We start from the raw sequence: 16,331 nt of genomic DNA on the forward strand, positions 1-16,331 counted from the left end.
TCTATGGATACTACCGCTTTGGGGTAGACATAATGCAATATGGGCCTCTATCACAGGCAATGTATCTGGTTAGCAGATTCTGATTCCACTGTCAAATCCAAAAGTGCTGTACTACAGTTGTCTGACAGCCGACAAATAAGGCCCTACAAAAATATGTGCATTGCATGCAAGTATTCATTTAATAATTTATTCTGAAACATCTGGATTATAAATTCAGTTTAGATAGTTGTTTTTATGATCGCTAGAAAGAGCATACAAACGCTTCCATATGTTCTGCTACAAAGTTACATCTTACCAAACATGGGTCCACTGCTACCCCTTTTGCTTCAAGATTCTTTCGGACAGTTGTCACCTCATCATTTGCAAGGTAAGCTGCGTGGTCTTCGTTGCATTTGATCATCTTCTCAAGTTCATTTTTTGTTTCATTGCGAATATTCTCAAATAAAAAAGAGGTTCAAATTCAAACACAGACAGTCCCACATTATTTAGAGTCAGTAGTTTCCCACCACCACCATTCGTGGGAAGAGCCACAAAGGTAAGAATCCCAGCTTGATGTCACTCAACTTGCATAGCATACCATATCATGTCTATGCCATCAGCCCAGATTACAAAAACCTTTGTAGTAGTACAGGTAGTAATAATAAATATATCACATACTCAGTATGGACAAAAAGGCTGAAGTGTAGACTGCTTGACAATAGCGGTTTTAATTAAGGTCTGCATTTAAAACTCCACGTAGCTGACACAATCACTTGACCAGCACTTCTACATGGCTGCCACCCAACTCAACAAGTCCCTCAACTTTTTCTCTGTTCACCCTTGGCTGTCTAATCTCAAATCAACTCTTAGCTGCACTGTAACTTTATAGCCTGGTATCTCCTCCTTAGACAAAGTACCATGTCTCTCTTTATTCAGCCTTAAATTTTTTCACAGAACCAGCTATCTTTGAATCATGCTGGATCTTGAATGCCAGACAAAGAAAGAAATGGAAAGAAAATGCATCAATTAACTCTGTTACCCCTTTTGGGAAATCTTCAGAATTCAATCTTTATCTCGATTTTGCTGCTGTTAAATATTATGCATGATTCAGTCTCCTACCTGTACTATGTTATAGCATGGTCCTTCCTCCTAGGTCTTTCTATAGTAGAACCTCCGAGTTACGAACGCTCCAGGGAATGGAGGCTATTCACAACAGTGAAATGCTCATAACGCTGAACAAAACATTATGGTTGTTCTTTCAAAAGTTTACAACTGAACATTGACTTACTACAGCTTTGAAACTTTACTACGCAGAAGAAAAATGATGCTTTCCCTTTATTTTTTTGGTAGTTTACATTTAACACAGTACTGTATTTTTTTTTTTTTTTTGGGTCTCTGTTGCTGCCTGATTGCGTACTTCCAGCTCTAAACGAGGTGTGTGGTTCACCAGTCAGAACTCTGGTGTTCGTAACTTTGAGGTTCAACTGTATACAGATATTCTAAAAATAACTCCCTTTTGGGCAGAGACCCAACAGACACATTAAATTCATTGGGAGAAACTTTCTCACTTGCTCATAACTTGGAAGACTGGGCTAGAATAGAAATGCTCAGGTGACATTAACTAAAGCTATCCATAACATGCCAGCTATAATACTGTAGTTCACTACTGAAACGACGCCATTTAGCCATGGTGGGATACTGCACTGTGTGATTCAAAAGGCTACATTAATTAACATCCTGCTTACATATTGGTTTATCTACCAAGAGAAGAACTTTCCTCATTACTACAAACATTCAGTTTAAGGACTGAACAGTAAAAGACATCATTCCAATGAAGTAGAAAGGAAACAAGTTTACAATCTCTTATATTATGCACCTGCCAGGTCTCCAAAAGAAATAATTTCCTTTGGGCTAACAGTTACAAAGCTTAGAAATGATCCCTGGGAAACTGCAAACGTTATACACAATTACCCGCTTGGCATGTGCAATAGCAATAGAGTGCACAGGTCCATAATTTTAAAATCTAGTCATTAATAATCACCATGCTCACCACAAGACTATGCAGCTGCAAGACATCCAATATTTCTGTTTGCTTTTACCTGTTCTTTAGTGCGGCCTAGCCAGTACAGCCATCTTTTTTTCCAGTCTGGGCCTACCATGTCTTCAATAACCGATTCAGCTAGAAAAGGAAACAAGATATTAGATATAACTCAGTAAAATACATGCTACTAGGAAAGACATCTATTGAACCAAAACCTTAAGTATGATCAAAGAGTAGACTTCTAACTCCTCTTTTATGGAACCCTCAAAACAATTTAATAATAAGGAAGTTTTCACATTCACTTTTTAAATTATTGAAATTTTCAAAGCAGTCAAGGGGATTTAGACATACCTTTCATCAAACTTTTTAACTAACTGGGCTAGGACTATAGCAGCAGTGAGGAGTCTGAAATGTACTACACACAGAATGTAATTGAGATTACATACACATACATCACTGCACAGAAAACTTTTTCCTATCATAGAATATGAAGTGTGAGCACTCACTGTCCTTGAGGCGACTCTGGAGAGTATCCTCCATGAAGTGAATAGCTGCATCCCATTGCTGTTTATCAGATATTGATCGATCTTCTAAAGTATTGTGCTGTATCACTCGCTGGCAACACAGAAAACAAATCTTAGATTTTATACAGGCCAACTTTTTAGTCGCCAAATGAATTAATGATTTAGAACCTACCTTTAGGACAGAAAATAGCAAACAAAAAAAGTCAAACTTAGAACACTGTTTCGTATAATGAAAATATGCCCCACTCAAAGTGATTTTTTGAAAATAGCTCAGTTTTAGCAGTATATGCTATTTAGACTCTCTCTATGGACACAGCACTTACTCTGTGTGTTACTCCAGTAAGGGAAACTTTCTGCACATCACCTAATAATGTTTTGCCATGAAATTCAGCCCTTTATGTTGCTGTGTCTTGCTGACAGGAGGCAAATATGTGGAATATCAAGTAGTAGAAAGACAAGATGGGTGAGGATCAACTTCTGTTGGAGAGAGAGACAAGCTTTCACGCCACACAGAGCTCTCCTTCAGGTCTGGGAAACATACTCGGAGCGTCACAGGTAAACACTGGAATGCATTATCTAGGGAGGTGGTAGAATCTCCTTCCTTACATATTTTTAAGGTCAGGCTTGACAAAGCCCTGGCTGGGATGATTTAGTTGGGGATTGGTCCTGCTTTGAGCAGGGGGTTGGACTAGATGACCTCCTGAGGTCCCTTCCAACCCTGATATTCTATGATTCTAAGAAATACAAAGTGGAACAGATTGTTTCGCATAAGTCGTTAAGACCTATTTTAAGGGACCATTTAAGGTGAAGTGGACTGTTAACACCCGCCCAGTCATGGGGGGAAAGGAACTGGGTGAGGAGGGGTTATAAATATAAATTGTTGTAATAGGCCATAACTCCAGTGCCTCTATTCAGTCCATGATTTCTGGCATCTAGCAAAGTAATTAATTTAAGCTTCCAGGCTTGTCTTTTGAAAACGTTGTGCAGGTTTCCCTTGAGGATGAGGATTGATAGAGTGATCGCTTTGTGAAAAGTGTTCACCCATGGGTGATGGGGCATTTTTGTATTTTATCATTTTTCTGTGTGAGTTCATTCAAGAACACAGTGATTGTCTGATTTTGCCCATAGAGTTTATTGGGGCATTGAGTGCACTGGATGAGGTACCCCACATGCTGTAATAGGCATGTGTAGGATCCATGGATCTTGAAAGGTGTGTTGAGGGGGGTGTTGATCATTGTAGCAGTGGAAACATGTCTGTAGGTTTTGCATCTGTTGTTCTGGCAGGGTTTGCTGCCACTTTGAATTGGTGTGTCCTAGTCTGTGGGGAGCTTGCTTCTGATGATGAGCTTGGAGAGGCCGGGGAGTTGTTTGAAGGACAGAAGAGGAGGTTCAAGAAAGATTTCTTTCAGGATGGGATCCCAATCGAGTATGGGTTGTAGTTGTTTGATGATACCCTGTATGGGTTCCAGTGAGGGGTGGTTGGGGACAACTACAGGTGTGAGGTTAGAGGGTGTTTTATTTCTGTATTGAAGCAGGTTCTCTCAGGGTATTTGAGTGGACCATTCCATGATGTGATCTACTTCTCTGGTGAAGTGTCCTTGTTTGGTGAAGGTAGTTTTGAGTGAGTTAAGGTGTATATGCCAGACTTTCTCCTCTGAGCATCTTCTGTGATATCTGGGTGCCTGGCTATAGATAACCAATTTCTTGCTGTGTTTGAAGTGGTTACTGTATCTATGAAAGTAGGTGTCAGGTTTCAGAGTGGTAGCCGTGATAGTCTGTATCAGCAAAAACAATGAGGAGTCCTTGTGGCACCATAGGGACTAACAAATTTATATGGGCATAAGCTTCCGTGGGCTAAAACCCACTTCATCAGATGCCTGGAGTGAAAAATACAGTAAGCAGTATATATATACACACAGCACATGAAAAGATGGGAGTTGCCTTACCAAGGGGGGGTGGGGTCAGTGCTAATAAGGCCAATTCAATTAAGGTGAAAGTGGCCTATTTTCAACAGTTGACAAGAAGGGGTGAATATCAAGAGAGGGAAAATTACTTTTGTAGTGCTAACAAGGCCAATGCAATCAAGGTGGTATCTGATGAAGTGGGTTTTAGCCCACAAAAGCTTATGCCCATATAAATTTGTTAGTCCCTGTGGTGGTGCCACAAGGACTGCTTGTTGTTTTTTGTGAAGGTAGGTGTGGAGATCTGTGGGTTTCTTATTAGTTGTCTGTAGGGTTGCATTATTGAGGCTGATCAGACAACTATATACAAGAAACCCACGGATCAGCTTGTCTCTCTCACCATCAGAAGTTGGTCCAATAAAAGATATTACCTGATCCACCTTGTCTCTCTAGTATCCTGGGACCAACATGGCTACAACACTGCATACAATGTCAAGAATGTCAACAAGGAATCCCACTGGAGCATGGAACCAGCCTACCAGAGGCACAGGTAAATGCTATGACTTTACTACATTTCTAGGCTTTATATTATCAATTCATTTTATTTGTGGATGTGATTTTCAGGCTGTGGTCCATGGGCAAAGAAAAAACCTCTGAGAACCAAACAGTGAGATTACTGGGTACCGGGAAGGTAAGCTGGTCCACGAAAGGTAATAAAGAATAAAATAAAATAAAATTAAATAAAATAATAAACCAAAGAACCACTGATTCAGATAATGACATTCAAAAGCAGAGATTGATACATTTCCTAGGACTACTTCTAACACTATTAGGGATTTAACAAAAAAAATGCAAGCAAAATGAACATTCATCTTAAATCAAATGATTTCAAAGGCAACTTGTTTGGCAGCCGCAAGAACAAATACCACTCTGTACCAGGCTGTCTTCTGCTCTCTCATTCCACTTGTGTCGTTTAATACTTTCTTCTTTGACAGCTTGTTTCAGTTTATCAAAGATGTCATCATGCTCTTTTCCTTTCTTTTCTGTCATGAAGTGAGAAAATTCTTCCTGCAGAGTCTCCCATGCTACCTAGAAAATTAACAAGAGAAAGGTTTCAGAGTAACAGCCGTGTTAGTCTGTATTCGCAAAAAGAAAGTGAGTGAAAGTGAGCTGTAGCTCACGAAAGCTTATGCTCAAATAAATTGGTTAGTCTCTAAGGTGCCACAAGTACTCCTTTTCTTTTAACAAGAGAAAGTTACCTTCTGAAGCAGTCCATTACTTTGAACAGCTGTATGTATTACAGTCACTAACATAATCTTACAAATATGCAGACAGCAATACTCACTCACCAAGAAACGGAAGATATTAGAATTCAGTGATTTGCTTTTGTGGCTCACATATAAAAGAAATTAACACTAAACTTTGCTCACTGAGCAGCAACAACAGATGAACACAAAGGGGAATTCTTCTGCTGGGAGGAGGGGAAATATGGATATAGTTAGCTTCTAGCTTTTTGCCACTTAAGAGCGATTTTTATTGGAAAACATTTAGTGAGACAGCCAAATAACACTGCCAGTGGTTTTTGTGGCGCACACCCCTGGAAGACAATAGCTCGCCAATCTCCAGTGACTGGCTGCAATGGTCAGGAGCATGGACATCCGGAATCGGAAGAACTGCTCCTCTACTGTCATTTACTTATAACTCCTAACCTTCTTTTTAACAGGCTTCCAACAGAAAAATAAAGAGCTGTAAATATGAAAGCAAGGAGATATTTTTATTTATAAAACTAAAATGCATTCAGCTAATTAAGTTCTAACCTCTACTGCTTTATTAGGCAGTTGTTTGTCAGTCCACTGCTTCAGCTTGATGTCCACAGTGGTGTTAAATGTCCCTGAATTCGTAGCTTGTGCTGCTGGCAGGTAGATGTTCTCAATCACATGAGTAGATACTCTTTCCCACAATGTTTTCTGAAGAATCTCCTCCCTAAATTGAAAGGTATAACATGTGATAACTTCCAGTCCGTAGAGTTCTAATCCATATGGCCAGTACTTTAACAGACTGACAAAACAGATGCCTTCTTGTACTTTCATTATTCCTAACACCAACCCCCAAACCATGAACTTCTCCCTACTTTCATTCTGCTGAATGAACAAAGATGGTATTTGGAATTTTTACGCATAATTCATAGGCTTGTTGACTGATGAAACTAGCTGAGAATTCCAACCTACAAGTCCATCTCATCATGAGTATATGTCAAAGTTCACCTGTCAAATTAGCTTCTCATGTCGCTATGGAGCTAACAACCATTTCTCCTATTTGTGTTGCAGTACAGACGTTAATATACAATCAAATAAAATATAGGCTTTATTAGTGATGATTCAACCCCCAAATTAATTTTTTTAAAATATGGTTTTAAAACATTTCAGAGAGACACGGTGGGTGAGGTAATATGTTTTATTGGATCAACTTCTGCTGATGAGAAGGACAAACTTTCAAGTGTACTCAGAGCTCATATTCAGCTCCTCACTGACCTTTTCTCTCTAATATCTTCGAACCAACACAGCTACAATGATACCGTATTAAAATGTTTTGGAAGATTTAACATTATATGAGCTAAAGAGGGCAGAGTTGTCATTAAAATATTCAGGACACAGCAGTCTCATGGCCAGCTGACATGCCGACTCAGGAGGAATGACTGAGGAACTTCTCAGAAGTGTCACTTCAGCTCCTTCCATCTCACTAGCATAATGACAAGTCAAATCTTTGCTTCACTGTTATTAAATATCCCTATTCTCCCCAAGCTGTGGTAACTTCAAAACTGTCTGCCTGCCAAGTCAATATAGACGGGGCTGAAGTCACTCAATTCTTTAAAGCTGGAAAAGGCTTTTAAATAGGTTTTCAAAGCTTATAAAACTATTCATAGGAACCTAAAAAGAACAAGTATTTAAGAACCAGGAAAGAATTCTGGAAAATTTACCATCAGTAAATAAAAATTATTATTGCCCCTGGCAAAAATGTTGGTTTCCTTAAAAGCTTTTGTTCAAAACAAGGTAATTGCTTCATCATTCACACAACCTCATTTATTTGAGCAACACCACTACCACTACTGAGAGTGATGATATTGCATGATACTTTTGCTTAGGCCCGTGCTGGAACCACCAGGTCTGGCGTTTGTTCCTTAAGATAAGCCACAGAGTGGGGCAGGATCTTGTGACTATGAGCAAATGCAATCTCAAGATCTTCCTTATTGTCATGCCAGTTTCATCAGATCAACAAATCAACCCTACCCAGGACATAATGGAAATTTTTAATGTATGACAGAAAAACGTGGAGTCCTCAGCAACTTGTCACTATCACGTCAGATGCACTGATCGCTTGATGCATATCATTCTGAACTCAATGGCTCACACAAGGATATTTTTATGGCCCAGGTTTCAAGTTTCCCTATCATCTATAGCGCACACACACGTGATACACTGGGTCAAACAGAGGAGCTAAGTGATGGGTTAGATTACCCAAGGAATGCACTGAACTCTGAAACCGCAGGCCAGAATATGAACTCAGAAAAATCTTTTGCACAGAAAACATTCATGGGCCTAGATGTGTTTTAAGGGAATTGTTTTCTTTAATGAACTGGAATCTTAGCATTGGCCCAGATTCTAAACTGTGACCAAGCTGCAGTTCAAGAGGTAAAAGGTGCAAAAGTGGCTGAAGCTAGAATGTACGAATGTTTGGGATATGCTCTTTTTCACCTGGCTACACCAGTCTTACTGGGACAGGACATGGATAGAATGTAGCACAGTGACTCTATGCTAGCCAAGGAGTCCTCTGTGTAGAAGGAATCCTCAAAGGGACTGTGAACAGAGTGCTAGGTATGAAACCCTGAGTCAGCACTCTGTTCGCAGCAGCTCCAATCTGCTATGCCTGATTGGAGCTGCTGTGAACGGAGTGCTGACTCAGGGTTTCATACCTAGCACTCTGTCACAGGGACCATTAAGCCAACTTTAGGGCCTAGAAGTATCTCGTCTTTCAACGCTCAAATCTCTGATTCTCAAAGAAGATACAGAACTTAATATTGTCAAGGTTGCGCATATGCGCACACACACACGTGTTATCTCAGCATATATGGTGGTAACCCAAACCAGGAAGATTAAGGGATTACAAAAATTCATCTTTAATGAGAACATGACCAATTGTTGAGTCATTATCAAAGTTTAAAAGCATCCTTGCTTTGCATGTTCATGTTCACTCCTGGAACTGTCGAGTGTGTGTTATATCAATTCTTCCTGAGGTGGCAGGAAAATGTACTATATTGACCAGGGACTACAAGCAAGTTTAGTGATCTAGAATAAGAAACATGTTATGGTGGAAAGGTGGACAAAGGAAATCACTCAATACCCAATTAGGCAATAATTACCCAATTAGGCAATAATAATCCTTTTTTATTTTAAATCTAAACAAAAATCTGTAAGATAAACAAAAAAAACCCTCATCTGTTTTTGGAAGAGGAACATGTAGCATAAATTTGAAACTAAATAGTTACTGTACCAGTGCTTTGGTGTGACCTGGCTCAAACTTATAACCTCATCAAGGATTTCATTCTTCGCTTTTTCGAACAGTTCATTCTATGCAAAAGATAAGCATGAAAGTCAGTGAAGACTCTGTGATGACGACTTTATCTTGAATATGCCTGGACTGTAACTTTCTATGCAAGGCAAGGGAATACTTTTTCATGGCTTGTAAACCTAAAACGAAACCTTCCAGTTGTGTTCTGGCCAGCGTTTATGCTTGTACCATGCTATCCTAGTGTATCATGCTATGCTCTTCTGCACAGCTGCTCCATTCCTGTGAGCAAGCTGGGTATTAAAATATCCAAGAACTTTTACAAAGAACTCAAAGAAAAAGATCATTATATCAATATCCTGTCTTCCTACAAGGACAGGGAAGACAGGAAGAGTTGACAGAACAATAATCTACATGATTACAAAGCAACATCGTTCCTTGTTATTTTGACGAGTAGAGCAACTCTGTATCGATTATAGGATTTTAACAGCACTGCAGCTATTTGAAAACTGAGACTTATGTTTTGTGAAACTCAAATGACTGAATTTTTGAAGTGACTGATTTCATATCACATAAGGCCTGATTCTTATTTACACAGTTCTGGTAGCTGAAAGAGGCCTTAAAAGTGATGTAAATGTCAATTATGCCATCTTTAAGGTCCCTTTACAATGCCAGAGTGCAGCAAAGGAGCCACAGTACAAATGAGAATAAGACTCATAATTTCTAACCCATAATCTTAATAAACATTTTCTAACATATCAAGTAAACGTGTAATGGAATTTACCCGGTCAAGCTCTCGCAACCGGGGGTAGTTGTTCTTCCACTCAGTCTCAAGATTAAAACGTGTTGCTATAGAACGAAAAAGAAGAATCAGAGACATACATTTATTAAGACTCCTTTATAATCTGTTCAGAATGCCTGGCTATTCTAAGGACTCACCTGTTCTTTAAATTCCCATGAAACTTACTTGTGAGAAATCAATCTTGCATTTGACATTTCAAGTAAACCAAGTGACTGAGAAAAATCATATATTTTATTCTTCAGGCAAATTTGAAAGGCCATAACAGAAAGGGAATAAATTTTGGCATTTTTGACCATAAAGCTCTTTAGTGACCAATGGTTACATGATGACAACTCACAATTCCATCATCCAAAGCTGTGCTAAGATTTGTCCTTCACTTCCATGCTTTAATGTTAAGCAAACGCATTTCTCTGAAACTTTACATTTAGCAAATGATTTCTCTGTGGCTTTAACTATCATTTCATAATTACTCAATCCATTTAAAAAAAGTTACTAATTGCAACAGTTATGGAACATGAAAAAAAGGAAAAAGCACAAGATCAAAACGTAAGTTTCACAATAACGTACAGTTTCATAATTTTTCTTTCTGCCCATCATTTATGATTCAGATTATCTAAAGAAGCTTATTAACATTTCAAAATGTATGTTGTAAGATCTTATTTTCAACAGGAGCTATTAAACAGTACTGTTTTTAACTCTCAGCTGTTGGTACTGCTTTCTTATCTTCTATTCTATTCCCTAGCTAAAGAGTCAATCGAACTCTCATTAAAGTCCAGGAAAAGTCTCCCACCAACTTCAATGGCAATAGGATCAGATCCTAACACGGGGTGAAATTCACTCCAACAGAGGGCAAGCACAAGACCCTAAACCCCACCAAAGTGCTTAACGAAGGTTTTCCAGTCTAGTCATTCCCCCCTTTTCACCCCTGCCCCAACTAGGCAAGCATTGGACTTTCAACAGAACTAAAATGAACATCACAGTAGCAGCTGTTTGTGCATTGGCTACTTATGGTAGTCCAGCTTTGGGAAGAGAGTTTTACAGTGAACTGCTGGCACAGAGTCAGCACAATATTGCCCAGAACTACAAACAGGCATTGTTGGTTTGAATCTACCAGTGTTTGAGGGGACTATTCTATAAATGCCTAAATATTTATCATTGGGGCAGACTGCCAGACAGGAACAATTTGAAGGTAGGTAAAATATAAGGCTTAAACTATCTAGTGTCTGTCTAACCAAAGACATTCAAAGTTCCTCAGCCAATCCACTGTCTGCTCCGACTCACTGCAGAAAAATATTTCCTTTAAAATGTACCCCACTTACTGCTATCACAGAAGGAAATTAACCAACACTTAACACTCAGTTACAGCTTGATTTAATATCTTCTAAACAAATGTCACCCGTTTCAAAAATGGAATTGTAACATGTAGCCAATTCGTTCACGTTATCATCCATTTACTTGAGTGCCACCTACTATCATTTTGTCAGATTCAGCTTGGGTGTGTAACTCACTCACAGAATTTTTACCAGTATGGGATGCTTATGCAGTTACATCCTCAGACCTGGCTCCACTCAAATATGCTTCACTTTTGCAGTTTACTGGCAAATTAGCTATACAAGTGTCCACTCCAGAAAAGCGATCCATGGTCCAGAAAGTTCTGCAAGCCCATAGCAAACTTTAACCATATGCTCAGGAAAACCATCATGCCGAGTTCTTGGCTAACAAAGGAGCTTGAAGTGGGATTCTATGGGAAGAACTCAAGAAAACAGATCCCATAGCAAGCCCAGATCTGGACCCAGTAGGCACAGCAAAGGAACAACTTAGCACAGAAGAATAGCATAGACGTTCCAGATTTCAAAGCTTTGCAGAGAAAGGATCAAGAAATAGTGAAGGTAATTAGGCAGCTGTCTAAGTCAGATGACAAACAAGGAACCTGGACTTCATTGACACAGAGTTCCCCATATAAAAGGCATGAATTAGAATTGTACATAGATGGACTGTTGATGTACCTTGAAGAGCATTTCCCAGTGTGGGCTGTACCATTTCAGCTGCACAGGGAAACAATCTACCTGGTGCAAGACACACAATCAAGAGGAAACCCAGGGGTATACAAAAGCATGCAGCAACTTACCTCCATAGGTTGGTGGTCAGGCATGAGGATGGATATGCAACAGTACTGTGAGAAATGTTTGGTTTGTGCACAGAAATAATCCTACCCTCACAAAAAGAAATGTTCCCTTAAGATCTCAAAATGTATGAGAGTCCTTGGCAAGCTTTGCAAATTGATTTTGTGGGACCCTTATCAAAAACTCAAAGAGAAAACCAATATTTTCTTGTTATTATTGTCCAGTTCTCTAAATGAGTGGAAGAATTTCCTTTAAAAGCAAATACTGCTTTAACTCTGGGCAAAAATCTTGGTAGAACACGTCTTCTCTCGTTGGGGACTCCCCACTCAGATAGAGTCAGACAGTGGAAAACATTTTACTGGGCAGGTGTTCTAAAGATGTTGACAAAAATTGCACATGCCATACAGGCCCCAATCATCAGGGATGGCAGTGCAAACAAACTACACCATCAAACTAATGCTGCAGAAGCTGGTAGATGCTTATGGATGCAATCGGGATACCCTGATTCCACTCATTTTTCTGGCACTCAGGGCAACTCCAGCTGCCTCCACAGATCATACACCCTTTGAGGTGGTGAGTGGGGGAACTACGTGAATGCCTGAGGAATGTTGTGGAATACCAGTAGCACACAGTTAGAAGAGGTTAAACGGGAAACCTATATGCAAGCATTACAGAATCATCTTAATCAGATTCACTTGCAGGTAGCTATTAAATTGGGAAAGTATAAACGGAAGGCAAAAGCCTATTTTGATAAAGAACAAAGAGAGAACGCTTGGGAAATTGGAGATCAGGTTATGCTCCTACCGTGTGCTGTACTGAAACACAATATATGTAACTGATGGACTGGGCCACCCTATATCGTGGATAGACTCAGTTCCTCTGTATACAGAATTAGGTTCAAACAGGAAAAAAGAAAAGTAGATAAATTCTATCATGTCAGTCAATTAAAGTTGTACCTGAAAAGAGAGATTTCTCCATAGGCAGAGGAACCAGAGATGCTGAGCACAAAAGAGGAAGTGCAGGACCAGAGAGAGCCATCCCAGTAACAGGGAAAAGAAATGGTATGTCGTAACACTGATTCTGTGTTCATGCCTTTACACTGCACTGCTGACAGAGCAACAGACCATTCCAGCACAGCAAGAAATAAGAATAGTTGAGGCAAATCAGGCTCTATAGGCAAGACTCAGACTTGCCTATAGAGGCTCCGGATGCAATGATAACAGTGACCTGGACACGACAATGAATAAGCCAATATCAAGGATTGAAGGGAAGAACACCACGTATTTCAAATAAAGTTTTCTTTGAATGGGATTGTCAACCAGCATAGCAACAATTTATAACTAAGTCTTGGAATAAAACACTATTTACTGCATGGACTAACAGCACAACTTTGAAAACACATAAGATACAGATTCATGTCAGGTCTGCACAGATTAGGATTACGGCTAGGATTAAAGGATAAGTGAAAGTTCGTATTGTGGGAAGATTTTCCATTTGAGGTCTAAAAACTTGGAAGGTACGTGCATTATTTTCCAAAAAACATAGTCAAACACTTCTTCCAACCACTCAAACAAGTTTTATTGAAAAGTTAAAGGAGCAATAGGTGAGAGACTTTTTCTTGCACATAACATAGAAAAAAATGAGCAAATGCCTTTTGTAGATTGGAAAATAATCTCTCCCTTAATTAGGTAATAAGGAGCGGAGGAAGAAGATGTAAAACATATGTTACAACTGGAGGTAAATCTTCAACAATAAGTGATAGAATCCCATATGGATTATGGAAAAACAAATGTCAAAGCTCAGTAAAAGATGGATCATTGACCATATATAACCTAGATTATGAAAATGAAGGGGAATATGAAGCTGTATCCAAATTAAGTAGAAATACAGGCAATAGTAGTGGAAAAGGATTATAATTTGCAGGACCATGGAGAAAGTCCCGTTTTACATGAAGGCCCTGCTAGTGGTCTCATTGCTATGCCTCTACCATGGGTATTAATCAATCAAGTACAATTTATGCATATCCCTTTTGTGTTACATTTATCAAATTGGCAACTGAGTGAATTCAGTCATTTTAAGGACACACAGGTTGCATCTTTCTTTTCAGCTCTCCTTGCGGCTAAAGTTGCTACTTATCAAATTGTCCACTGTAGAGGTTGTCCAAACCTGAGAGATGCCAGTTCTTTTAAATAAAAAGGAACACAAGACCTGACCGTTATAACTGTATAGGAGGAAAATTTGGACTGTTCAGAAAAAGAAAAAGAATCAACTTCTAATTTGGAACATTCAGAATCGAACAGTAAGGCCTCTCCAAAAGCCATGGTAACAAATGTAAAAACCCTAGATGGCACTGCGAAGATGACAGGGCCAAGAAAAAGGGAGATCCAGCTGTAGCACATGCAGCATGTTTAGAAACGCCAGTAAAACTGTTTCAGTTAGAGGATGAGGTTTAGTTAGGATTTTACAGTTAACTGTGGGTGGAGCTTTGTGGAACACATGACCACCAGAATTTCGAGAAGGGGAAAGATCATTCAAAGGCACTGTACATCTGTTAGAGTGATGACATTTGTTTCACAACAAACATTTAGACTCCTAGCTAACACAGTATGAATTTGGCTCAGCCATTACCCCTTTAGATTTCCACCTTCCTCAGATTCCTAGGGCAGTGGAGACTGAGCTGGGTTTCCTGAAGCTTTCTTGTGTGGAGGCCAGGGGTTTCTCACCACACCTGACTTATCACAGCCCAGCGTGGTGTCAGGCTGTGCCAAAGGTTGCTCCTCTGGCTCTAAGGAGCCCTCTTAGGGTATGTGTACACTGCAGCTGACAGTGAGACTCCCAAGCTTGAGCAGACGGGTTTGCGCTAGAGAGGCTCAAGCGAGCATGCTAAAAAAGCAGTATGGATGTTGTGACTTGGGCTGAAGTTCAGCCTCTTAAGCTGAGGGAGTTGGGTGAGCTTGAGATACACAGCTCCAGGCCAAGTTGCAATGACCTCACTGCTATTTTTAGCAGGCTAGCTCAAGTCTGTCTACCTGGGTTGGGAGGCTCGCTGCCAGCTGCAATGCAGACAGACCACTATTGGCCGGGAAGGACAGAGATCCTGTTCTTAGCTGAGCTGGGCCATTTAATCTCTCCTCCTACTGCGCCAAGGTTTTCCCTCCTATCCCTCCATTAACAAGGGCAGGGCATATATTCTTCTCGGGTAAATTGTTTTGGCATTTCATTGCTGAAGGTATGATGTCGAGATGTTAACACTCCATTGTGCTCTCTTTTCTGTTCAGGTCAAGCCGGAACTGTGGTCAGGTTTCCACCGGTTCCACTACCTCATGTCACGTCTTTGAAGCAGATGCAAGGTTTGGAGGCAGATACGTTTTTTTGGCCATTTGGCCTGGGACAGTCAATGTAGAAATAGGATGTCTCCCAGCACTGTGAGATTCATCAAAAGGCTCACTGGCAGAGAACACTTGGACTCTGTCCCACGTAGCAGCGTGGCTTGGTGCAAGACACATGTCCAGTCGTGGGTGGGTTTGATAGGGTCTTTTGCCAGGAAGCTATTTTAAGCTTTAGATCTGCCAATCAGAATGAGGGGAGGCTCATGTTCTGGCCAAGCAGCTATGTTCATTTCTCTCCTTCACATATTTACATTCTTGTTGTTTATTTAATAAAGTTGGGACCTTTGTGCCACGAACTATCCTTCACTTGAGATCCCCCAGGCAACATGACATGGCAATTTCTTATTAATGATTACATACAAGGAGTTATGGAGAGATGTGCTGGCCAGAGGATGACAAACCCTAGAATTACAGATCATTCACAGAGCCGTGCAATGGAAACTTGCAAAGTTCCTGGACACATTATGGCTAACTAGCCAATACTATGAGGCTTTGCCTTCAAGGGTATTAAATTAAACAATATTACCTTTAAAAGCATCTGCTTGCTGCTCCACCGACTCTCTCACCATCTTCCAAAAGCAATCTGACACAGCAAGACTCAGGTTCCTCGTTGTCACCTGGTGTGCCTTCAGCATACATGTCCTGTAAAGAAAGGGATACATATGTACATAGCAGTCTTTTTAAATGGTCTTTTCAGGGCTGTTATTCCCAGAATAAATCTTTGCTTTCTATGCTGAAGAACAATTTAACATGACAACATGCAGCATCCTAAAACATTGACTCTCTCCACAAAATATCCAGTGCACAGAATTGTATTTGGAGTTCTCCTTGAATTATGAGGAAAAAAACATGTACCCTGTAACCCCGGAGGGAAAGTTTGGGATTTCAATGTCTAAGCAACATGAATCATATTTCTTTTCTCAGATAAAGTGTAAGTTTGCTAAGTTAGCAGAATCTCTTCACTTCACTGAAAGTGGGCCGCCCAAAGCTTTGAGGATTAGCAGACATT

General features: G+C 40.0%; 1 protein-coding gene across 4 annotated transcripts in view; it reads right to left on the reverse strand.

The window, feature by feature from the left end:
- The window catches only part of OPA1 (OPA1 mitochondrial dynamin like GTPase), an 83,683-nt gene that overhangs the window by 33,606 nt on the left and 33,746 nt on the right, over positions 1 to 16,331 (reverse strand). For all 4 annotated transcript variants that reach the window (XM_084638786.1, XM_084638784.1, XM_084638785.1 and 1 more), the window contains 8 exons: positions 15,849 to 15,964; positions 9,793 to 9,857; positions 8,994 to 9,070; positions 6,263 to 6,428; positions 5,382 to 5,534; positions 2,527 to 2,635; positions 2,079 to 2,158; positions 296 to 436 (listed from right to left, as the gene is read on the reverse strand). In XM_084638786.1, coding sequence (XP_084494912.1) covers positions 296 to 436; positions 2,079 to 2,158; positions 2,527 to 2,635; positions 5,382 to 5,534; positions 6,263 to 6,428; positions 8,994 to 9,070; positions 9,793 to 9,857; positions 15,849 to 15,964 — 907 coding nt within the window. The remainder of the gene's footprint in view (positions 1 to 295; positions 437 to 2,078; positions 2,159 to 2,526; positions 2,636 to 5,381; positions 5,535 to 6,262; positions 6,429 to 8,993; positions 9,071 to 9,792; positions 9,858 to 15,848; positions 15,965 to 16,331) is intronic.

This window comes from Lepidochelys olivacea (assembly GCF_965140295.1).
Source record: "Lepidochelys olivacea isolate rLepOli2 genome assembly, chromosome: 9".
Lineage (NCBI taxonomy): Eukaryota > Metazoa > Chordata > Testudines > Cheloniidae > Lepidochelys > Lepidochelys olivacea.